General features: G+C 42.4%; 1 protein-coding gene across 10 annotated transcripts in view; it reads right to left on the reverse strand.

The window, feature by feature from the left end:
* ATCAY (ATCAY kinesin light chain interacting caytaxin) overlaps positions 1-25,372 on the reverse strand; it is a 473,880-nt gene that overhangs the window by 313,785 nt on the left and 134,723 nt on the right. For all 10 annotated transcript variants that reach the window (XM_073652463.1, XM_073652282.1, XM_073652021.1 and 7 more), the window contains exons 3-7: positions 21,689-21,750; positions 21,386-21,607; positions 20,016-20,201; positions 19,781-19,883; positions 12,815-12,946 (exon numbers count right to left, since the gene is read on the reverse strand). In XM_073652463.1, the coding sequence (XP_073508564.1) occupies positions 12,815-12,946; positions 19,781-19,883; positions 20,016-20,201; positions 21,386-21,607; positions 21,689-21,750 (705 nt within the window). The remainder of the gene's footprint in view (positions 1-12,814; positions 12,947-19,780; positions 19,884-20,015; positions 20,202-21,385; positions 21,608-21,688; positions 21,751-25,372) is intronic.

The raw sequence follows: 25,372 nt of genomic DNA on the forward strand, positions 1-25,372 counted from the left end.
GGCTACGTGCGGCCTCCCGCTGTGTATAGATGGTTACCTGCTGTGTATAGGAGGAATGTGGCAGCTCATATTGTGTGTGTAGGGTCTCATACTGTATATAGGAGATGTCAGCATACTTAATTGTGCTCAATATTAAGTCATACAATTAATGTAAAAATAATTATTATAATTAATACATTAATATTGTGCCAAATTAATTTCACGTGAACTATCACATGATCTGTCACAGGGGATCATGTGACATGTCACGTGATACATCAGGTTTGTGTGTGTGTGTGTGTGGGGGGGACGCGCCTTTTAAACTGCCCGGGGCTCTTGCTACTCTTAATCCACCCCTGCGTGCGCCCAAACAGTGGTTTTCTCCCACATATGGTTTGGCACAATTTCTCCTGTTACCTCTATGAAAATGCAAAATTGGGGGCTGAAAAACATTTTTGTGGGAAAAATGTGAAAATTTTATAAACTTCTGTGAAGCACCTGGGGGTTCAAGGTGCTCACCACACATCTAGATAAGTTCCCTGAGGGGTCTAGTTTCCAAAATGGTGTCACTTGTGGGAGGTTTCCATTGTTTAGGCACATGAGGGACTCTCCTAACGCAACATGGCGTCCGCTAATTATTCAAGCAAATTTTACATTCAAAAAGTCAAATGGTGCTCCTTCCCTTCCGAACCCTGCCGTGCGCCCAAACAGTGGTTTTCCCCCATTCAGGAGGAATTGCACAACAAATTTTGGGTCCATTTTTTCCTGTTACCCTTACAAATATAAAAAAATTGTGGTCAAAAATAAAATTTTTGTGAAAAAATTTAACTGTTAATTTTTTTTTTCCACATTCCAAAAATTCCTGTGAAGCACCTGAAGAGTTAATAAAGTTCTTGAATGTGGTTCTGAACACATTGAGGGGTGCAGTTTTTAGAATGGTGTCACTTTTGGGTATTTTCTTTCATATAGATCCCTCAAAGTCGCTTCAAATGTGATGTGGTCCCTAAAAAATGGTTTTGTAAATTTTGTTGGAAAAATGAGAAATTGCTGATCAACTTTTAACCCTTATAAAAAAAAAAATTGGTTTCAAAATTGTGCTGATGTAAAGTAGACATGTGGGAAATGTTATTTATTAACTATTTTGTGTGACATATCTCTCTGATTTAAGAGCATGGAAATTCAAAGTTTGAAAATTGCGAAATGTTCTAAATTTTCGTTTTTTTCACAAATAAACGCAAGTGATATTGAAGAAATTTTACAACTATCATGAAGGACAATATGTCACGAAAAAACAGTCTCAGAATCAGTGGGATCCGTTGAAGCGTTCCAGAGTAATTACCTCATAAAGTGACAGTGGTCAGAATTGTAAAAGTTGGCCTGGTCATTAATGTCCAAACCACCTTGGGTAGTAAAGAGGTTAAATGAACATGCTTTGGAGATTGCAGTCATATATCTCAAGAGTTGTGGACAGCACTCCAGGCTGAGTTTGAGCAATGGCTGTTGTCACTGAATCTGGAGTAAAGGCTGTATGCAATTGTTAGTTGTCAGTCTGTGGCTGGATTTGAAATGGGCCCAAGACCTTCTGTGGTCTCCCATTTCAGTCCAGCCAGAGCTAAAGCTGCTCAGCATCATTGTCAGCCCCAACACCTAGCTGGTCCACAAGACATACAGATTCTCTCCTGTGTTTTGGTTCCTAGCGATGTTAAGCATAGGTTGCAGAGGGAGACAGGGTGCTTGGAATCTAAGTCCAGGATTCGTCGCACTGAGCATGCCCGTGACCTGGCGGATCGTGATTGGTGGTTTGGCACCCACCTGACCCGGTGACCTGGCACCGCCTGATTGGTCCACGGGTGGTGTCACCAATGGCGCGTCGGTGGGCAGGGCTTAGTCTTTAAAAGGCCCGCCCACAAACATGGCGGCACGCTCTGATCATTTGAGCAAGCGATGCTGTTGTGTGGACAACTGTGTTCCACGTGCTCCCTAGCTGTTCACTCCGCGACCTGCCGATGCCAGAGTTCGCTCGGCTAATTAGCACAGGTCGCTTAGGCAGATTAGCTCCATAGAGGCAGGTTAGCTCCATAGAGGCAGGTAGCTTCGTCTAGCAGCCTGGCTCAGCCAAAGGGGTCACATATCACCCCGAGCAGCCTGCAGATGTCCTGTTCACGGCTAACGCCTGTCAGCCATGTGGAGTTGAACCCTTCAGTCCGGTAGCACGCTGGCTGGAGGCACGTGTACCCGTTGGCGTAGTCACACACGCATCCTAGCGCCGCCACTGTAGTCCCTGTGCTGTAACTGGACTACAGATAGTTTTTCTCTGCCTATCTCTCGTGCAGTTAACGGAGATAGTGCGAATTGCTATACCCATTCCAGTGTGCAGAAACATGGAAGGGTTTTACATTTAAGTTGGTTGCTTTCCTTTCCACCCGGAAAGTGTTCGGCAGCAGTCCACCAGGCTGCATCGCGGACCCCGGGGTCGGTTGCGTTCCATTATATTGAAGTTGTCTGCAACCGCCCTCCTAACAGTATCAGAGCGTCAGGGTCTTGCCTAACATGGCCGACAACCAGCAATTGCTGCAGTATATACAGCGAATTGAGGCCAGACTTAAATCTCTGGAACAAGCTGTCCCGGTCGCTGATATCACTGCAGTATCTACCCAGACGGCTACTCTAGCAGCCAATATTATTAACTCGGCTGCGGTGAATACTGCAAGCACTGGAAGAGCCCCATTACCCCGTTTTGCTCTCCCGGAAAAATTTTCTTGGGACAGTAAATTCTGCAGGGGTTTTATTAATGTATGCTCCATTCATTTGGAGATGATAGAGGCACGGTTCCCCTCCGAAAGAGTCAAAGTGTGATATATCATCTCATTACTCTCTCACAGGGCTCTGAAGTGGGCTACTCCTCTATGGGAGCGGAATGATCTGGTTGTAGTAAATGCGGGTCTTTTCCTTAAGACCTTAAAAGGTGTATTCCTAGGTCCTCAGGTCACGCATGATACGGCTCTTGAGCTTCTCGCGTTGATCCAGGGTTCGGCCACCGCCAGCCACTATGCCATCCAGTTCAGAACCCTAGCGGTAGAACTGGATTGGTCTGAGCGATCGCTTAAACCGGTGTTCTGGAAGGGTCTGGCTGGGCATATTAAAGATGCTCTATCTACCAGAGAGATTCCAACCTCCCTGGAGGAGTTAATATCTCTCGCTGACCGTATAGATTTGCGTCAAGTGGAACACAAGTTAGAGCTGGAGGTTGCTAGACCTCAGTATCAGTTGGCACCATCCTTCTCTAGACCCATTTCCAAACCCGAGACTCTCAACCCGGAGCCTGAGGCTATGGATATATCCCGGACTGAGTCTGGTCCTTCTCGTTCTCGTCCTGCACATCTCTTGGAGTACCCCGTAAATAAGGGTTGCAAGCAGTCGGGAAAACGAGTAGGTCTTACCACCGTTGGAGGAGGTGTATTAAATTCTGGGACTTCTTCCTCCAAATTATTATATAACGTGACATTGTCTTTTGGTACATCTGCAGTTACTGCCAAGACGTGGGTGGACTCTGGTGCTGATGGCAATTTTTTATCATCTACATTTGCCCAGAGGCATGCCATACCTATAGAGTTACTCTCAAGACCAGTGAATGCTAGTGTTGTCAATGGTTCATTCCTGGACGCGCAAATCACCCACCAGTCGATTCCCCTCACCATGTCATTTCCTCAGGGCCACCGGGAGGTCATCTCATTTCTTATTATTCCCGGTGGATTAGACGAGGTGTTATTGGGTCTCCCCTGGCTATGCTGTCATACTCCACACATTGACTGGAATACGGGGAGAATTTCTTCCTGGAGTGAGAATTGTGCGTCTCAGTGTATGGTCAAAGTCACCCGGAGGGTAGTCTCTGAACCCTCTACCGATGTGACCTCTGGTACAGATTCTTTGTCTGTCCCCAGGACCCGGGTCTTGTCAGACTATGTCGAAAAGAACTCTCAGGTAGAGAGGATGGCTGCAGTGTCCTCTAACCAGGTTCCGTCGGGGAGGACGTTTGTTTCCCCCAAGTTACAATATGAGGTGCTCTCCTGGGCTCATGCCCCTAAGATCGGAGCTCATCTCAGGGTCAAACGTACCACTAAGTCCCTTCAACAGTCCTATTGGCGGCCCCGGTGGCGCCAGGACGTCAAGAACTTTGTTCTCTCATGTCCCGTCTGTGCGAGAGATAAATCTATCTGCCAAAGTCCGGCTGGTCTTCCCCAGCTGTCACCCGTGACGGACTCCACACATAGAGAGTCGGTTGTCACTTCTCGTCGTCCTGTCCCCGTATCCTATCCGGGCGACAGTGTGGCTCGCGGCCCGTAATACTAAAGTACGCGGGGAATCTGCGAGGTTTGCTCCTCGCTTTAAAAAAGGGTACACTGTACACCGGAGTGGTCACTTTTCTGTGAATCCCCTCTGTGACCCGGTGGACCACATTTTTGCCCCCCTGCTCATGGAGGAAAATGAGCATCAAGTGGAGGGGGAGATAATGTTAGGTGTCGGTCTGTGGCTGGATTTGAAATGGGTCCAGGACCTTCTGTGGTCTCCCATTTCGGTCCAGCCAGGGCTAATGTTGCTCAGCATCGTCTTCAGCCCCAACGCCTAGCTGGTCCACGAGACGTACAGATTGTCTCCTGTGTTTTGGTTCCTAGCAATGTTAAGCATAGGTTGCAGAGGGAGACAGGGTGCTTGGAATCGAAGTCCAGGATTCGTCGCACTGAGCATGCCCGTGACCTGGCGGATCGTGATTGGTGGTTTGGCACACACCTGACCCGGTGACCTGGCACCGCCTGATTGGTCCACGGGTGGCGTCACCAATGGCGCGTCGGTGGGCAGGGCTTAGTCTTTAAAAGGCCCGCCCACAAACATGGCGGCGCGCTCTAATCATTTGAACAAGCGATGCTGTTGTGTGGACAACTGTGTTCCACGTGCTCCCTAGCTGTTCACTCCGCGACCTGCCGATGCCAGAGTTCGCTCGGCTAATTAGCACAGGTCGCTTAGGCAGGTTAGCTCCATAGAGGCAGGTAGCTTCGTCTAGCAGCCTGGCTCAGCCAAAGGGGTCACCTATCACCCCGAGCAGCCTGCAGACATCCTGTTCACGGCTAACGCCGGTCAGCCACGTGGAGTTGAACCCTTCAGTCCGGTAGCACGCCGGCTGGAGGCACATGTACCCGTTGGTGTAGTCACACACGCATCCTAGCGCCGCCACTGTAGTCCCTGTGCTGTAACAGTACTACAGATAGTTTTTCTCTGCCTATCTCTTGTGCAGCTAACAGAGATAGTGCGAATTGCTATACCCATTCCAGTGTGCAGAAACATGGAAGGGTTTTACATTTAAGTTGGTTGCTTTCCTTTCCACCAGGAAAGTGTTCGGCAGCAGTCCACCAGGCTGCATCGCGGACCCCGGGGTCAGTTGCGTTCCATTATATTAAAGTTGTCTGCAACCGCCCTCCTAACACAATAATGGTGCATTGCTATAGAGATCTTTCGGCCTACCGGGTAACCGGTTGATATGCGATGTGCCGACATGGTGTAATTCAACTCTGCACATGTTGCAGTGACTGTGGCATCAGCTGAGCACTGGTGCAATATGTCATTTTGCATAGCCTGGGCCAACGCAGTACGGATGTGGTGCAAATCACACTTGCGGAGTGGACACAGATGAAGGACCTCTGCATCTTTCTGCACATTTTCGAAATGGCTACTAAGATGGTTAGCGTTGACAATGCAGTCATCAGCATCACTATTCTGGTCAAAAACATAATGGAGCACACTTTGAATAGTCTGCGAGAGGAGGTGGTGGTCCCAGGGGAAGAGGAGGAAGCAGAGGAGGATGCGGAAGGATAACAATATCTCTAAGTTCCGGACTGTCATTGCACAGATGGTTGCCATGGGAGGGTGGATTACAGTGATCAAGGGGGGCTCTTGATACCAGACAAACTTTTAGTGAAGGTGCAGGAGCTGAGGAACAAATAGAGGAGGATGAGGAGGAAGTTTTGATGGGTGTGCAACAGTTAGTAGATGAAGAGAATAATGATCCCCTCTCTGTTGTCTGTGGTTGGCGTGAGGGCAGAGAGGAAGCAAGCTTTAGTGTTATTCTACCACCAACACACTATGGAGGAGACCGACCCATGAGCGCCTTATTGCTGCACTATAAGCAACATGATTGTTGCCCATATTGTTAGCATTAGAAATAGTGCTGACTACTGGGTTGCCACTCTGTTAGATCCATGGTACAAGAGTAAATTTTGCCAGATGCTTTTCCCACTGGAAAGGGACATGCCAATGCTGGAGTATCAAAACATGCTTGAAGACAATCTTGAGAGTGGTTTTCCCCAAGACAGCAGTGAGGCACACAGTGTGCATCGCAGTTATAGACTTCCAACCCCGGGAACGTCGAGTCGTCAATGAAAAAACATTAGCAGCAGCAGTGTAAATGGCAGAAACAATTTCTGTGAGTGAGACCAGCCCATGCACCAGCAGAGTGTAGTGTAGACCGCCTAACTTTCATCAAGATGAACAAGTCATGGATCTCCAATAACTTTTGCACCCCAGTCGCAGACTGGGCAGACTAGGCGATGGTGTAGTTTTTAGTGTACTGCATTGATCTCGGGTTATTGCAGTTTGTGACACCTTTGTCATGGCTTCTTTGCCTGCTGTTGCTCCTGCACTGATGTTCCAAAAAAAAATTTGAAATGTGGAGACTCTAAGCTGGGTCTCCATCTGATGGGTGTAGTGGAAGGGATGTCAGAGCTTTATTATACTATTTCTACTCTGGGGAAATTAATAATGTCTGCAAAGTTCTGTGGAATTAATGGAACTATGTAAGTGAGTAAAATAAATAAAGAAAAATTGATGCCACTTTAGTGGTATCTGCCCATAATTCTTGGAAATGTTTGGTCTCCAGGTTGGGTCTACTTCATTTGTGTTGCCTGTGTGTTACACCTGTCACTCCTGTCACTCATCCACCTGTTACTGATCAAAGTTTAAGCTAGAAATACTGCTCCAAGCCCTGTCCAATGCTGAAATGTGGCCTGGACAACGCTATTAGCGCAACCAATTTTGATTATGAAATTTGGACTCCTGGATGAAGCACAATATTAGCATAAAATATTTATATGCTGAAATATGGCCTGGTTTATGGACCACACTATTAGCACAAATAATTTAGATTGTGAATGTGTACTCCTGGCTGGAGCACAATACTAGCACAAAATAATTAAAAGATAAAATGTTGAATGGTTTCTGTAGCACGGTAGTAGAAGCAAAAATTTAGATTTTAGAATGTCATCCCCTGGATGGAGCAGAATATCAGCACAAAATGATTAAAAGCTCAGATGTGGCATGGTTGGTGTAGCACAGTAATAACAGAAAAAAAATGGATTTTCTAATGTGGAGCCCTGGATAGAGCAGAATCTCAGTGCAAACCAATTACAAGCTTAGATATGGCCGGCTTTATGTAGCATGGTAGTAAGAGAAAAAATTAGATTTTCTACTATGGAGTCCTAGATAGAGCAGAATCTCAGCGCAAAACTATTTCAAGCTCAGATGTGGCCTGCTTTATGTAGCAAGGTAGTAGCAGCAAAACTTTAGATTTTATAATGTCAACCCCTGGATGGAACAGAATATCAGCGCAAAAGAATTAAAAGCTCAGATGTGGCATGGTTTCTGTAGCACAGTAGTGTAACGACAAAGCTTTTAATCTTAATTATCCAGCCATCTAAATTAAGTAGGCGAACAGAAATACACTATTATTTTTCTGTTGACTTTTGAATTCATGTGTTTCTTTCTTCAGGTGGGACAAGAAACATGGACTTTTGTCTGAATGTTGACTTCTCTTGTAGGTTGAGTTGAGAATTGTTGATTAATGAATAGCTGTTATTTACATCTTATATCCGCTATTACAGTTTATTGTACTGTTATCTTTGCACAGGGTCTTTGAACAATGAATGTTTTCTAAATATGTTGATTAACCATTGTGTGGGCTCTGTGGCTTGATGACTTGCACAGCAGAGGAGTATATGCTGTGCAGATCAATTAAATGCTCAAACAATGGAGAGGTAAACTCATCTCACCCCCCCCTGACCTGTAGAAAATGTCTTGAAGGACAGTTGTGAACTATATAAGGGGGTTATGCCTCTGTATCAGGAGTCTTTTTACAAAACCACAGACAGGAACAATCTAAGTGACAGCTCTACAGGACAACATGACTCCATCCAGAGGGATACAGATCTGCTCCATTGACAATCACTGACCCTTTGGAGACGTTTGGGGAAACCAGGATTGTGACCCTCCAGTCACCTGGTCCCATGGATATGTTCTGAGATGCCAGGTTGGGACCATCCGGTCGCCTGGTTCCATGAATATGTCAGGAGAAGCCAGGGTGGGACCCTCGGGTCTCCTGGCCACGTACCTCAATAGACTGTCAGCTTCCTAAGCTTGTCACTACCTCTTCTCTGTGGGTGTCCACCCAAAGCGGGGTGCCACTAGTTGAGGTAGTTGGCCCTGGAAGTCCTAAAGTCACAGCTGCTCTATTCCCAATGGGCCAACGGATGGGTCAGACTGTGTAATTTTGCACCACCTTGGGTTTCTGCTGGGACTGTTCTATAAGTTTGTCTGTTTGGTGGTTCAATAAAGTACTGCCACGCTTTTTTACCCTCACCCTGTGTTGTCTGAGTAGTAGTATGCCCATGGAAGACCCTGGGTCTTCACAGGTAGTAACAGAAAAAAATTAGATTTTATAATGTGGAGCCCTGGATGGAGCAGAATTTCAGTGCAACCCAATTACAAGCTCAGATGTGGCCTGCTTTATATAGCATGGCAGTAACAGAAAAAAATAGATTTTCTACCGTGGAACCCTAGATACCGCAGAATCTCAGTGCAAAACAGCTCAGATATGGCCTGGTTTGTGTAGCATGGTCGTAACAGAAAAAAATTAGATTTTATAATGTCAACCCCTGGATGGAGCTGAATCTCAGCGCAAACCAATTACAAGCTCAGATGTGGCTGCTTTATGTAGCATGGTAGTAACAGAAAAAATTAGATTTTTTACTGTGGACGAGCCTTGGATACTGCAGAATCTCAGTGCAAAAGAATTACAAGCTCAGATGTGGCCTAGTTTCTGTAGCAGGGTAGTAACAGAACCAATTTATATTTTATCATGTCAACCCATATATGGAGCAGAATATCAGCACCAAAGAATTAAAAAATCAAATGTGGTATGGTTTCTGTAGCATGGTAGTAACAGAACAAAAGATTTTGCTTGTTTATCTTAGAAAAAAGACGCCTCAGGGGAGATCTCAATTACATGTATAAATACAGTATATGTGTGGTCAGTACAAAGGACTGGCACATAACTTATTCCTCCCAAAGGATATACTAAGGACCAGGGTGCACTCATTACGGGTGGAAGAAAGACGATTCCAGCAGCTAAATAGGAAAGGGTTCTTTACAGTTAAAGCAGTCAAACTGTGTAAAGCTCTACCAGAAGAGGTAGCAATGGCCGACACCATAACAGCTTTTAAAAAAGGGCTGGATGATTTGCTTGATACACATAACATTGTGGGCTACAGTTAAATTAGTGGCAAAATGTACAATTGGTGGAGGAAGGTTGAACTTGATGGACCTAGATCTTTTTTTTTTTTTCTGGGATCTCTAGGAATCAGATTTTTTTTTTATTTTACATGACAATTGTACAATAAAGTATCCAGAGTCAGAAACCGGCACCACACAATCTTAGCATACTTTTCCTGCGGAACACCAGAGCCAAAAGCAGCTGCAGCAACCACCCTCATCAGCAGGTGCAGCACCATCCATGGTAAGAGTCTATGTAAATACGATTGGTGAGGAATGCACGGAGTGGCACTCTGCTAGAGGTAAAATCTTCTTTTACTCTTGTACAAATAAAAACATGGATGCAGGGAAGCGGGCCCTTCACAGGACGACGGCCGTTTCGCGTGGTATACACACTTTTATGGGTCCAGGTGCATCCATGTTTTTATTTGTACATGAATAAAAGAAGATTTTACCTCTAGCAGAGTGCCACTCCGTGCATTCCTCACCGATCGCAATTGTACAATAAATTCCGCTTGTCCAAAATACAGTTTACCACAATATCCTTGTGATGTGAGTTATGAGAGTATGGAAGCAGCTCAGGTCATTGCATGCACACGTGGGGGAATCAGACCATCATCTAATCAAGTACTCTGCAGACAGATGTCTGCTGTATATTTATCCCATAGGATCAGGGGCCGCAAGTTGTTAACATTTGTTGGGGAAGGAAGCAGCCTGGAACCTCTCACCATATGCCTTAAAGAGAACCTGTCAGTAGGATTCAGAACCACAAAGCAAAGGCATGGCCACAATGGCGCCACCACACCAACCAAATCCACACCCTTGTTGAAGGAATCCGGTCAGCGGTTCCCCTTCCATCATGGCTTCAAGCTTTCATTTGACAACGTCCCCTGTGCACTGGGGTGCGACCTATGTCTTTTTTCAACTAATGTACTTATGTAACTATCAAACAGTTTTCTCCTGAATTTTGAGGTAAAACTGAAATATCACAAAAGGGGGCAAGGAGGGGCGTAGTCAAGTGCGACTGGCAAGTTCATCATACCACATACAAGTGCTTCTCACAAAATTAAAATATCATCAAAAAGTTAATTTATTTCAGTTCTTCAATACAAAAAGTGAAACTCATATATTATATAGAGGCATTGCAAACAGAGTGATCTATTTCAAGTGTTTATTTCTGTTAATGTTGATGATTATGGCTTACAGCCAATGAAAACACAAAAGTCATTATCTCAGTAAATTAGAATACTTTATAACACCAGCTTGAAAAATTATTTTAAAATCCGAATTGTTGGCCTACTGAAATGCATGTTCAGTAAATGCACTCAATACTTGGTCGGGGCTCCTTTTGTATCAATTACTGCATCAATGCAGCGTGGCATGGAGGCTATCAGCCTGTGGCACAGCTGAGGTGTTATGGAAGCCCAGGTTGGTTTGACAGCATCCTTCAGCTTGTCTGCATTGTTGGGTCTGGTGTCTCATCTTCCTCTTGACAATACCCCATAGATTCCCTATGGGTTAAGGTCAGGCGAGTTTGCTGGCGAATCAAGCACAGTGATACTGTTGTTTTTAAACCAGGTATTGATACTTTTGGCAGTGTGGACAGGCGCTAAGTCTGAGTGAAATTTCCTTCTCCAAAAAGCTTGTCGACAGAGGGAAGCATGAAGTGCTCTAAAATTGCCTGGTAGACGGCTGTGCTCGCTGACTTTGGTCTTGATAAAACACAGTGGACCTACACCAGTAGATGACATGGCTCCTCAAACCATCACTGATTGTGGAAACTTCACACTAGACCTCAAGCAGCTTGGATTGTGCGCCTCTCCACTCTCCCTCCAGACCCTGGGACCTTGATTTCCAAATGAAATGCAAAATTTACTTTCATCTGAAAACAACACCTTGGACCACTGAGCAACAGTCCAGGTCTTTTTCTCCTTGGCCCAGGTAAGACGCTTCTGGTGTTTTCTATTGGTCATGAGTGGCTTGACACAAGGAATGAGACACTTGTAGCCCATGTCCTGGATACGTCTGTGTGTGGTGGCTCTTGAAGCAATGACTCCAGCAGCAGTCCACTCCTTGTGAATTTACCCCAAATTTTTGAATGGCCTTTTCTTAACAATCCTTTCAAGGCTGTGGTTATCCCGGTTGCTTGTGCACTTTTTTCTACCACACTTTTTCCTTCCACTCAACTTTCCATTAATATGCTTGGATACAGCACTCTGTGAACAGCCAGCTTCTTTAGCAATGACCTTTTGTGGCTTACCCTCCTTGTGGATTGTGTCAATGACTGCCTTCTGGACATCTGTCAAGTCAGCAGTCTTCCCCATAATTGTGGAGCCTACTGAAACAGACTAAGGGACCTTTTTAAACGCTTAGTAAGCCTTTGCAGGTGTTTTTTGTTAATTATTCTAATTGACTGAGATAATGACTTTTGTGTTTTCATTGGCTGTAAGCCATAATCATCAACATTAACAGAAGTAAACACTTGAAATAGATCACTCTCTTTGTAATGCCTCTATATAATATATGAGTTTCACTTTTTGTATTGAAGAACTGAAATAAATTAACTTTTTGATGATATTGTAATTTTGTGAGAAGCACCTGTAGATGGCGTAATTTATGACAGAAAAGTTCTCCAGGCAATCACTGAAGTATGTTTCTTGTGATCGCTCATTGCAGCTGAAAGATGTGCTAAATTCTTTAAGAGGCGCATCTTACTTCAGAGCACCTTTCATCAACATTAGCAATATTTAAACTACCAGTCTTGATGAATCAGTGCTTAAGGCTATGTGCCCACGTTGCATTTATGAAGCAGAAAATTTCTGCTGCATAAATGCAAGTCCTCTCCCGGAAAAACGCATGCGTAATTCCGCACGCGTTTATCGCGCATTTTTCGCACGTTTATCACGCGTTTTCCACATGCGGAATTGCCTTGCGTTTTTTATGCATTGTACAAAGGCAATTCCGCTTGCGGAAACGCAAAATTAAATGACATGCTGCGGATTTTTGAACGCGGCATAAACGCTGCGGAAAAATCCGCAGCGTGGGCATAGAACATGCGGAATCCCCTTGGGGACCATGGGGTGCGGATATACATGCGTTTTTCAAGCGTTTACGCTGCGGAAATTCCGCAGCATATACGCTTGAAAAATGCTACGTGGGCACACAGCCTTAATGTTTTAATAAAGTAAAAGATGTAATTTTATCAGCATGAGAACATCAGTAGGTCACAGTATAAACTTACCTCCTATCTATCATCTGATAGCACTTCTTCAACCATCCTAACCCAGGCATTCTACGCCGTGGTGTGGCACCATTCAGGTAAACGATCATATAATCCTCAGCCACCAGCAACTCTAAACTGCTTATTACATACCTGCCAAATAGAAGTAGGAAAATATGTAGGTTAATATGTTGGATTAAATATATTTAAATGGTATGTACACATGAAGCAACTTTATGGAAACATGGAAGGATGATTATAGTATTAAATTACAAGCAAAGTTTGTAGACTGAAATCATGGAGACATATAGGTCTGCAGAGAAACTGCAGACAGAAAACAGTAAGACATTTATTTATTTTCTTGTTACACTGGAGCAGTAAATAAAAATGTATTGCAAATGTGTGCATAGCTTTAAAACCTTATTATCACAGGTGATATTGCATAACTTAGCTACAGTCAAAAACATGAGATATGACTATTGGCCCATTATGGGCAGTTACTTGGTCCATGGTAAAAACTACATAGAGCCAACAAGAGACAAAGCGGCACTTCATTCTTGTGATCGTCAGGGGCTACTGAACTGGTATTGATGGCACATTGTAATGAAATATCCATAAGTTCTTCACTGTATCAGAATTTCAGAATAGATAAGGTCACCATTCCAGAAACAGAAAAGTACCATAATTGTACTATGTTATTAACATAATAATGGAATCATGGAATGCTAGAGTTGGAAGGGACCTCCAGGGCTATCGTGTCTAACCCCCTGCTCAATGCAGGATTCACTAAATCATCTCAGACAGATGTCTGTCCAGCCTCTGTTTAAAGACTTCCATTGAAGGAGAACTCACCACCTCTCGTGGCCGCCTGTTCCACTTGTTATTAATCACCCTCGCTGTCAAAAAGTGTTTTCTAATATCTAATCTGTATCTTCTCCCTTTCAGTTTCATTCCATTGCGTCTCTTGTTTCCATGTGCAAATGAGAATAAGTATGATCTCTCTACACCAGGGATGTCAAACTTAAACAAGCAGAGGGCCAAAATGAATAATTTGGACAAAGTAGAGGGGCCAACCAGTGTACAGTATAAAGGGCCCCACATAGTCCTCCATACAGAAAAATGGGCCTCCCATACTCCTCCATACAGTATAATGGGCCCCACATGGTCCTCTATACAGAAAAATGGGCCTCCCATACTCCTCCATACAGTATAATGGGCCCCACATAGTCCTCTATACAATATAATGGGCCTCACATAGTCCTACATACAGAATAATGGCCCCACATAGGGGTGGCGGTTCTGGTGTCGCAAGCCAAGTATAACCACCCTGTGGGCCAGAGTTGGCCCACGGGCCAGAGTTTGACACATATGCTCTGCACTGTGACATCCCTTCAGATATTTGTAAACAGCTATTAATTATCCTCTTAGTCTTCTTTTTTGCAAGCTAAACATTCCCAAATCCTGCAACCGTTCCTCGTAGGACATACTTTGCAGTCCGCTCACCATCCTGGTAGCTCTTCTCTGAACTTGTTCCAGTTTTCCAATGTATTTTTTAAAATGTGGTGCCCAAAACTTGACACAGTATTCCAGATGAGGCCTGATTGAGGAGGAGTAGAGGGGGATAATTACAGTTCAAACCAGAAATTTACATACACTATATAAAAAGACACATATGCATGTTCTTCTCAATATCTGACATGCAATCAGTATAAACCTTTTCTGTTTTAGGTCAATTAGGATTAGCATAATTTTTAATATGTGCCAAATGCCAGAATGAGAGAGAGAATGTTTTAAGGCATTTTTATTACTGCAAATCAAAAGTTTACATACATTTCATTAGTATTTGGTACACTTGCCCTTAAACTGAATGACTTGGGTCAAACGTTTGGGATATCCTTCCACAAGCTTCTCACAATAGTTGGTCGGAATTTGGGCTCATACCTCCAGACAAAACTGATGTAACTGATCCAGGTTTGTAGGTCGCCTTGCTCGCACCTGCCTTTTCAGCTTTGCCCATACATTTTCAATAGGATTGAGATTAGGGCTTTGTGATTGCCACTCCAAAACATTGACTTTGTTAACCTTAAGCCACTTTGTTATCATCTTGAGAGTATACTTCGGGTCATTATGCATTTGAAAGACCCATTTCCGCCAAGCTTTAACTTCCTGGCTGATGTCTTGAGATGTTGCTTCAGTATTGCCACATAATCTTCTGTTCTCATGATGCCATTTATTTTTTGAAGTGCATTAGTTCCTCCTGCAGCAAAACAACCCCACAACATGATACTGCCACCCCCATGTTTTACAGTTGGGATGGTGTTCTTAGGCTTCCAAGCTTCTCCCTTTTTCCTCCAAATGTAATGATGGTCATTATGCCCAAAAAGTTTAATTGTAGTTTCAACAGACCACGTGACATGTCTCCAAAAATTAAGGTCTTTGTTCCTGTGCGCATTTGCAAACATTAATCTGTTTTTTTTATATTTCTTTTGGAGTAATGGCTTCTTCCTGGTAGAGTGGCCTTTCAGCCCATGTTGATACAGTACTCGTTTCACTGTGGTTATTGACACAATCCTACCAGCTTCCGAGCTTCCACCATCATCTTCACAAGGTCTTTTGCTTTTGTCCTTGGGTTGATATGCACATGTCGGACCAAAGCATTCATCTCTGGGACACAGAACCCGCCCCTTCCTGAGCGGTATGATGGCTGGATATTCCCATCTTGTTTGTACTTGCGTATAATTGTTTGTACAGATGAACAAGGCACCTTCAGGTATCTTGAAATTGTACCCAAGGATGTGCCAGACTTGTGCAAGTTCACAATTATCTTCCTGATATCTTGGCTGATTTCTTTAGACTTTCCCATGATGCTACACAAAGAAGCAGTGTGTTTCAGGTGTGCATTAAAACACATCCACAGGTGTGTCTCTAATTAACTCAGATGTTGCCAAAAAAACAGAAGCTTCCAAACACATGACATCATATTGGCAGTCCAGAATTGTTTAAAGGCATAGTAATCTTAGTGTATGTAAACTTTTGACTTTGCAGTAAGTAATAAAAATGCCTTAAAACATTCTCTCTCATTATTCTGGCATTCGGCAAATATTAAAAATTATGGTAATCCTAATTGACCTAAAACGGGAAAGGTTTATTCTGATTTCATGTCTGATACTGAGAAAAACATGTATATGTGTCTTTTTATATAGTGCATGTAAACTTCTGGTTTCAACTGTACTTCACATGATCTAGACTCTATGCTTCTCTTAATGCATCCCAGTACTGTTTGCCTTTTTGCTGCTGCCTCACACTGTTGACTCGTGCAGTCTTTGATCTATTAGTATACCCAAGTCTTTTTCACACATACTGTTGCTTAGTTCTATTCCTCCCATTCTGTAGATGTAATTTTTGTTTTTCTTGCCCAGATGTAGAATCTTGCATTTCTCCCTGTTAAATACCATTCTATTAGTCACTGCCCATTGTTCAAGCTTTCTCTGTCTTCTCTAGTGTTAGCTATCCCTCCCAGCTTTGCATTGTCTGCAAATTTGATTAGTTAACCTTCAGTTCCCTTATCTAGATCATTTATAAAAATGTTGAACAACACTGAGACCAGGACAGAGCCTTGTGGCACCCCACTTGAAGCAATCTTCCAATTGGATGTGCAACCAGTTATTACTACTCACTGAGCCAGTTATGAATCCACCTAACCGCAGCCTTGTCAATCCCATACTTGGTCAATTTTTCAAAAAGAATAGTATGAGATACTTTATCAAATGCTTTGCTGAAGTTGAAATGTACTATATACAGTGCCTACAAGTAGTATTCAACCCCCTGCAGATTTAGCTGGTTTGATAAGATGCAAATAAGTTAGAGCCTTCAAACTGCAAACGAGAGTAGGTTTTATGAACAGAAGCATAAATCTTACAAACCAAAAAGTTACGTTGCTCAGTTGAATTTTATTAAATTTTAAACATAAAAGTGTGGGTCAATTTTTATACAACCCCTATGTTTAATATTTTGTGGAATAACCCTTGTTTGCAATTACAGCTAATAATCGTCTTTTATAAGACCTGATCAGGCCGGCACAGGTCTGTGGAGTTATCTTGGCCCACTCCTCCATGCAGATCTTCTCCAAGTTATCTAGGTTCTTTGGGTGTCTCATGTGGACTTTATTCTTGAGCTCCTTCCACAAGTTTTCAATTGGGTTAAGGTCAGGAGACTGACTAGGCCACTCCAACACCTTGACTTTTTCCCTATTGAACCAGGCCTTGGTTTTCTTGGCTGTGTGCTTTGGGTCGTTGTCTTGTTGGAAGATGAAATTATGACCCATCTTAAGATCCTTGATGGAGGAGCGGAGGTTCTTGTCCAAAATCTCCAGGTAGGCCGTGCTATCCATCTTCCCATGGATGCGGACCAGATGGCCAGGCCCCTTGGCAGAGAAACAGCCCCACAGCATGATGCTGCCACCACCATGCTTGACTGTAGGGATGGTATTCTTGGGGTCGTATGCAGTGCCATCCAGTCTCCAAACGTCACGTGTGTGGTTGGCACCAAAGATCTCGATCTTGGTCTCATCAGACCATAGAACCTTGAACCAGTCTGTCTCAGAGTCCTCCAAGTGATCATGAGCAAACTGTAGACGAGCCTTGACATGACGCTTTGAAAGTAAAGGTACCTTACGGGCTCGTCTGGAACGGAGACCATTGCGGTGGAGTACGTTACTTTTGGTATTGACTGAAACCAATGTCCCCACTGCCATGAGATCTTCCCAGAGCTCCTTCCTTGTTGTCCTTGGGTTAGCCTTGACTCTTCGGACAAGCCTGGCCTCGGCACGGGAGGACACTTTCAAAGGCTGTCCTGGCCATGGAAGGCTAACAGTAGTTCCATAAGCCTTCCACTTATGGATGATGCTCCCAACAGTGGAGACAGGTAGGCCCAACTCCTTGGAAAGGGTTTTGTACCCCTTGCCAGCCTTGTGACCCTCCACGATCTTGTCTCTGATGGCCTTGGAATGCTCCTTTGTCTTTCCCATGTTGACCATGTCTGAGTGCTGTTCACAAGTTTGGGGAGGGTCTTAAATAGTCAGAAAAGGCTGGCAAAAGAGATCTTTAATCCACACATGTGAAGCTCATTATTCTTGGTGCCTGAACTACTTCTTAATACTTTTGGGGGACCAAACAGAATTCTTGTGGTTTGAGGGGTTGAATAATAAATGATACTCGGAATTAACTTTTAACGTTTTAAAAAATAAAAAAATAAAAAAAATAAAAAATTTGCTGCAGTGCATTTCCCACTTCCAGGCTGATCTACAGTACAAATGTCACAATGCCAAGTTAATTCCGCATGTGTCAACCAGCTAAATCTGCAGGGGGTTGAATACTACTTGTAGGCACTGTATACTGCTTTTACCGGATTAGATTAGTCTGGCATGACTTGTTTGCTACAAACCTATGCTGGCTCTGGTTAATTAATGTATTCCTGTCCAAGTACTTACATAGATGCTGTTTAATAATTTGTTTTTTCCTGGTATAGAAGTAAGGCTCACTGGTCTGCAATTTCCTGGCTCCATCTTCAATCTTTGATACAATGCGCTTCTTTAAGGATAACTTGTCATTACATTTATGCTGCTTGAACCATAGGTAGAATGAATCAGAACCTGGCTGTGTGATTGCTGCTAGGTATGTTTTACTCTCAAATGCTTCACCCGGTTGGGAACCATAGGGAGAGACCTGACTAGTCTGATAGAGTGCCTGACCAACTTCTCTCCACTCCGCTCCAATTGATTGACCGGGTCTCTTCCATGTGTGTACATAGAGAGAAACCTGCCAATTACCTGGACCATGGATGGGAAAAGCCAGGTCTTTCCCTATGGTCCCTAACAGGAAGACAAAATAGGAGCGCTCCATGGTGAAGTCCTGGTGAGAAGAAAGATTGAAGAGTAGACGGAATCTGCTCATCCGGTAGAGTTTTGCAGATCAGGCATAACTCTTATGAGAGTGGCAGTGAAGTGATATTCCTTATATAGACTGCTGCTCCACCTAATGAAGCCCACAGAACAACTCATGAAAACAATTGCGAGGCTAAAAATAAGATAAAAATGTTGTAGCGGGCACTGTCACAATAAAGATAAGGATGGTAAGGTGTTGAAAAACAATGAACATTTATTAAAAGACAGCAATGCATCTTTTAATACATTTTTTACAAAAAAGTTTGGGTAGTTTCTTTTGGGAAAAATTTATTTAATTTTTCCTTCACAATTTTTTACTTTTTCATCTAGAGATTGTATATATAATCTTCTATTCCTTATTTGTATTATAATTATAAACTACTCATATGTTCTATTGTGTGTCTGGCTTTTGGTAGTCACCAGATGGTGGGACATGTAATATCCTTGAATCACAGCTTCCTTTATAAGTTGTTTTGTATACTTCTTTGTATGCTAGTCTGGGGAAGAAATCAGATTGATTTTGTAACACGTTACTGTCTTTTAATAAAGGTTTGTTGTTTTTTTACATCTCTCATCCTTATCTTCATCATGACAGTGCCCGCCACAACATTTTTTTCTTTTTTTTGCCTCGGAATTATGGTCCCCAACAGGCTGAAACATTTCATAGTAAACTATATCTGCAATCATAGTTTGGGTAACATGAATCTTCTGACAAGTTTCCTTTAAAAATGTGAAAGCATTCAATGTGACAAATATGTACTACGTGCATCATGGACAGTGTGCGCAGGTGGGGAGTAAAGACATTTTTACAATTTTAAATGTAGTTTATTTAAAATGATTAATGACAGAAACATGACAGATGTACTTTTATGTAAATGCTCTGTAGTTTTTATGAGTGAAATTGATAATATCAAAGTTTTTTTAGCGTGGAACACGTAGAATCATATACTAATAAGTAGAATATATAACAAACTACAACATTAGATGTGGTTGATTATATTTATCTACTCTCTATACATGATCGCTGCAATCTCAATTCCACCTACAGAAAAAGATTCTCCATGATGTAATGGTAATCTGGACAGTTGCTGTCTGGTAGACAACAGGCAGCAAATACAATGATGGCGTTTAGACCCTCACCATAGTATCCTGAAAAAAACAGAAGAGGAGGAATTAAAGTGAGCCCAAATAGTATACATAATTTTTTAGGATGAAGAAATATTTTTTTCTACTTACAGAACTGAAAATATAACCTAAAATTCAATAACTTTAACACCTCACCTCCATGTGTAACCACTCTCATATATGGTTTGATCATTTGCAGATCAATGCGATGTTCCTGCTCCCCAATTATCACTGTCCTCCACAAGCGTCCGTTTGTAGTTCCCCCATGTTCCACGGCTCCATCACCAAACAAGTCGGCACTGTCTCCAGGCATATTTTTAGCATTTGCAACAGGTGTGTCATCTATAGATAAAAATATACGTGACTGTATTTCTGCTAAAAAAAAATTATGATGGGGTATTATATTAACAAAAAATAAATGTAAAAAACAAACTGTTGTGGTGTTCCCAATATTTAGGGTATGTGCGCACGGTCAGGAAACGATGCGGATTGGATGCAGCGCAGTTACGCTGTGTGCAAACTGCAGCGTTCTACATCACAAGCAAAGTGTATGAGATTTCAAGAAATCCCATGTCCACTATGCATCTCCGTGCACCTGCGGATCACTGGCGGACAAGGATATGTGGCACGTCTTTCCAGACCACAGCACGTTAATCTCTCTTGCGGAGACGCTAGTCTCCGCAAGAGGAATTATATCAGTGCAATGTATAGGATGCGGTGAATACGCATGGTTCAATGAACACAAGCGGATTCACCTGCGTGCAGTGCTTTGGACGCAGCATAAAGTATACTGCGTTCAAAGCGCTGCCAATACCAACAGTGTGCACATACCTTTACAGAGCTCACCAGTTCTAGGTGGTAATACAAATTGTTTTACCAGTATTAGATCCTTCCTTGATCGCTTCATATACTATGTATGTGAAAAATACATTTTAAACTGCTAATGGCTGTGTGAGGTGATCTCATAACTAGGAGACACTCAGCACCGCCAGCATATAGAATGTAAGATGGATAAAACAATTATGCAGTCTGCTCTCAACATACATTAGTATCTTATTTGCATACCAGCATACCATGTTTGTTCATGTAATGCAGCCCCGAACTGGAGAAACTGTTTCAATCTGGAACACATTGTACATTGGTGAATTTTTTTAAAATTATGATTGTGTAATTTACATGGCCAACAACTGAAAATTTGAACTGTAGTCAAATTAGTGGCATTTTACTTTTAAACACAATTTTCAGTTCCATGAACAGGGCCAAAGGCGATTGACTTCTTCATAAAAACTGATCTTTAAGGTAGTGATGGTCCTAAGGCCATGGCCCCACTATCAGTATTTGGTCAGTATTCGGTCAGTATTTTTTCTCAGGAGTGGCAGCCAAAACCAGGAGTGGGTGATAAATGCAGAGTTGGTTTTGGCTCCCACTCCTGAGAAGAAATACTGAACGAATACTGACCAAATACTGATAGTGGGGCCGTGGCCTAAATAGCAGACTTCAACAATGTGATCTTCTTAAAATCTTACCTTCCCATTCCAACTCATTTCCATTGCCCAAAAACTCTAATGAATCTGTTTCATCTGGAGTCTCAATATCGTCCACATTGATGTCCAGATCATCTGGTGTATCTAGAAAGTCATCAGAAAGTACTGATCCCTCACTCTGGTCTAGCGAGATATTAATCTCTGGAGCCACTAGTGTTTTACGCTTGCGATGAGATCCACTGATGTTAAGCGTACTTGGCGGAGCTAAATAAAAAGATGGGATAGATATGATGATTTGTGTAATATAATTTGAGTAATTTTGCTACGCTCTAACAAGTTACCTACAGGATGTAATGTCATCTATAGGGGAGCCAAGAGTATCCATTCCTGTGTCTTCAGGAAGAGGCCTATAAAATAGGAATATGTATATAAAAATCAGTCCTAACTCTGAGCATCAATTTTCATGTGTTTTCCCAGGAACACAAAGTGGTGACCCGAAACTTATTTCAAACCTAAATGTCTGTCTATTTAACCCCTTAAGGACCAAGCCACTTTGTAGGTTAATGACCGGGCCTCATTTTTAAATCTGACCAGTCTCATTTTACGAGGTAATTACTCTGGAACACTTAAGCAGATCACACTGATTCGTGACATATTGTACTTCACGATAGTGGTAAAATTTGTTTCGTATGACTTGCGTTTATTTGTGAAAAAATTGTAAATTTGGCGAAAATGTGAAAATTTAGCAATTTTCAAACTTTTTATTTTTATGCCCTTAAACCAGAGAGATATGTCACACAAAATAGTTATATAACATTTATCACATGTCTACTTTACATCAGCACAATTTTTAAAACATAACATTTTTTTGTTAGGAGGTTAGAAGGGTTAAAAATTAACCAATGATTTTTCATTTTTCCCTCAAAATTTACAAAACCATTTTTTTAGGGACTACATCACATTTGAAATGACTTTGAGGGGTCTATATGACAGAAAAGACCCAAAATTGACACCATTCTAAAAACTGCACCCCTCAAGGTGTTCAAAACCACATTCAAGAAGTTTATTAACTGTTCAGGTGCTTCACAGGAATTTTTGGAATGTGGAAGGAAAAAATGAACATTTAACTTTTTTCACAAAAATGTTACTTTAGACTCAATTTTTTTTTATTTTCACAAGGCTAACAGGAGAAAATGGACCGCACAATTTGTTGTGCAATTTCTCCTGAGTACATCAATACCTGATATGAGGGAAAACTACTGTTTGGGTGCACAGCATGGCTCAGAAAGAGAGGAGCACGTTTGACTTTTTGAACTCAAAATTGACAGGAATCGCCATGTCGCATTTGTAGTGCCCCTGATGTGCCTAAACAGTAGAAACCCCCCACAAGTGACCCCATTTTTGGAAACTACATTCTTCATGGAACTTATCTAAATGTGTGGTGGGCACCTTGAACCCCCTGGTGCTTTACAGAGGTTTATAACATAGAGCCGTGAAAATAAAAAAAATTACATTTTTCCCACATAAATTTTCACAAAGGTAACAGGAAAAAATGGACCATACGATATGTTGTGCAGTTTCTCCTGAGTACACTGATACCCCATATTTGGTCGAAAACTACTTTGGAGGCACAGTGCAAAGCTCAGAAGGGAAGAAGCGCCATATTGGAGTTCAGATATTGTTGGAATGATTTGAGGGTGCAATGTCAGAGGGCAGTGAAGTAAAAATAATTACATTTTTACCACCAAAATTTAGTTTTAGCCACTGATTTCACATTTTCACATGGGGAAATGGGGAAAAATGGCACCCAAATTTGTCATACAATTTCTGCTGAACGTGGAAATACCCCATATGTGGCTGTACAGTACTGCTTAGCCACATGGGAGGAGTCAGAATGGAAAGATCATTATTTGCCTCCTGGTGCGCAGATATTCCTAGAATAGTTTGTGAACTCCATATACAGAGCCCCTAAGTGCTAGAATACCCCCCTCAAGTGACCCCATTTTGTAAATTATACCCCTGCCAAACATGTGGATGCTAAATGTTTTTTAGGTACACTGTGGGGCTCAGAAGGGATGGGGGCATTTGGATTTGGGAGGGCAGAATTTGCTGAATTTATTTTGAGGGGTGAGGAGCCATTTTGCTGTAACAGATCCTTTGTACTACCAGTAACGTGAAAGCCCCTATATTTCTGTTAACGAAAGACGGACCTAAGAGGAGACTTGCTTTTTTGTGGATTGAGTTGAAGCTTTTATTGGGAACATTTTACATAACATTTTGAATCACATTTATCCTGTGCTCTACACTGAGCACTTACTTAGGGGTTTCCATCTAAATATCAGAATGATGTGATTCAGTGAAGTAAAAGTACAGGCTGTGCGGGCGCGATCGCCGCCGGGTGTCAGCTGATTGTCACTCGGTGCTATGTGCTGGGAGCGGTCCTGCACCGCTCCCGGTACATTAACCCCCACAATGCTGCGATCGATGTTGATCGCAGCTTTGCGGTGGCAAGGGGAGGTGATCAGGATACTCACCTCTCCTGCCGGCCTCCAGTGCTGTCTGCCGCGGCTTCCCGGATGTTGCCATTACAACCCAATGTCATCATGACAACATCCGGGTCACCAGACAGCAGGAAGATATTTTGGTCATGCGCAGTGCATGACCAAAATATCTTCTGCATCTGCAGCACTGTCAGCCTGTATAGCACAGGGATGGTGCTGCATTCCTGTGCTGTACAGGAGATCAGAAAAAAAAGTGAAAGTCCCATAGTGGGACAAAGAATAAAAGTAAAAAAAAGTGTCAAAGTGAAAGAAAAATTGTAAAAATATAAAAAAAAAATAAAAAAATTAATTCCTCCAAAAATAAAAATATATTGTACCCATCAATAAATATTATTATGAAAAAAAATAATAAAAGTACACATATTTGGTATCGCCAAGTCCGGAACGACCTGACCTATAAAACTGTCCCACTAGTTAACCCCTTTAGTGAACACGGTAAAAAAATAAATAAAAAATGAAGCAATAAAACAATGCTTTATCATCATACTGCCAAACAAAAATTGGAATAACACGCGATCAAAAAGACGAATATAAATAAAAATGGTACCGCTGAAAACGTCATCTTGTCCCGCAAAAAACAAGCCGCAATACAGCTCCATCAGCCGAAAAATAAAAAAGTTATAGCTCTCAGAATAAAGAGATGCAAAAAAATAATTTTTTCTATAAAATAGCTTTTATTGTGTAAAAGCGCCAAAAGATAGAATAACGATATAAATGTGGTACCTTTGTAAATGTACTGACCCAAAGAATAAAGCTAATAAATTATACCACACGCGGAACAGCATAAACAAATTAAAAAAAAACAATTCCCGAATTGTTGTTTTTTGTTTATTCTGCCTCCCAAAAATCGGAATAGAAAGCGATCAAAAAATGTCACGTGCCTGAAAATGGCACCAATAAAAACGTCAACTCATCCCGCAAAAAACAAGCCATCACATGACTCTGTCGGCCAAAATATGGAAAAATTATAGCTCACAAAATATGGTGATGTAAAAACTAGATTTTACAAAAAAATACGTCTTTTAGTGTGTGACAGCAGTCAATCATAAAAACCCGATATGATTCTGGTATCGCTGTAATCGCACCGACCCGAAGAATAAAGTAATCTAATCACTTATACCGCACGAGGAACGGCGTAAAAAATAAACTCTAGGGTTAGGGTTAGGGTTGGGGTTAGGGTTGGGCTAGGGTTAGGGTTGGGATTTTTTTCAAAAGTAAAATAAAAAAAAGATGACGATACGGCTACTAGTGTTGAGCGCAAGTGCTCTCTACTTGAGTTTGCATCGGGTGCTCGGGTATGCACTGAGTATCGCGGGTGCTCGAGTGACATGCTCGAGTCTCCGCCCCATATGCTTCGCGGGCAAAAAACTTGCGGGGATTGCCTGCCATGCACGAGCGATCCCCGCATGTTTTTTTTTTGGTGTCTAATAACCGTAAAACATGCGGGTGGGGACTCGAGAATGTCAGT

Source organism: Phyllobates terribilis, unplaced genomic scaffold (assembly GCF_046119375.1).
Source record: "Phyllobates terribilis strain yellow unplaced genomic scaffold, ASM4611937v1 Scaffold_1__5_contigs__length_1240528914, whole genome shotgun sequence".
Lineage (NCBI taxonomy): Eukaryota > Metazoa > Chordata > Amphibia > Anura > Dendrobatidae > Phyllobates > Phyllobates terribilis.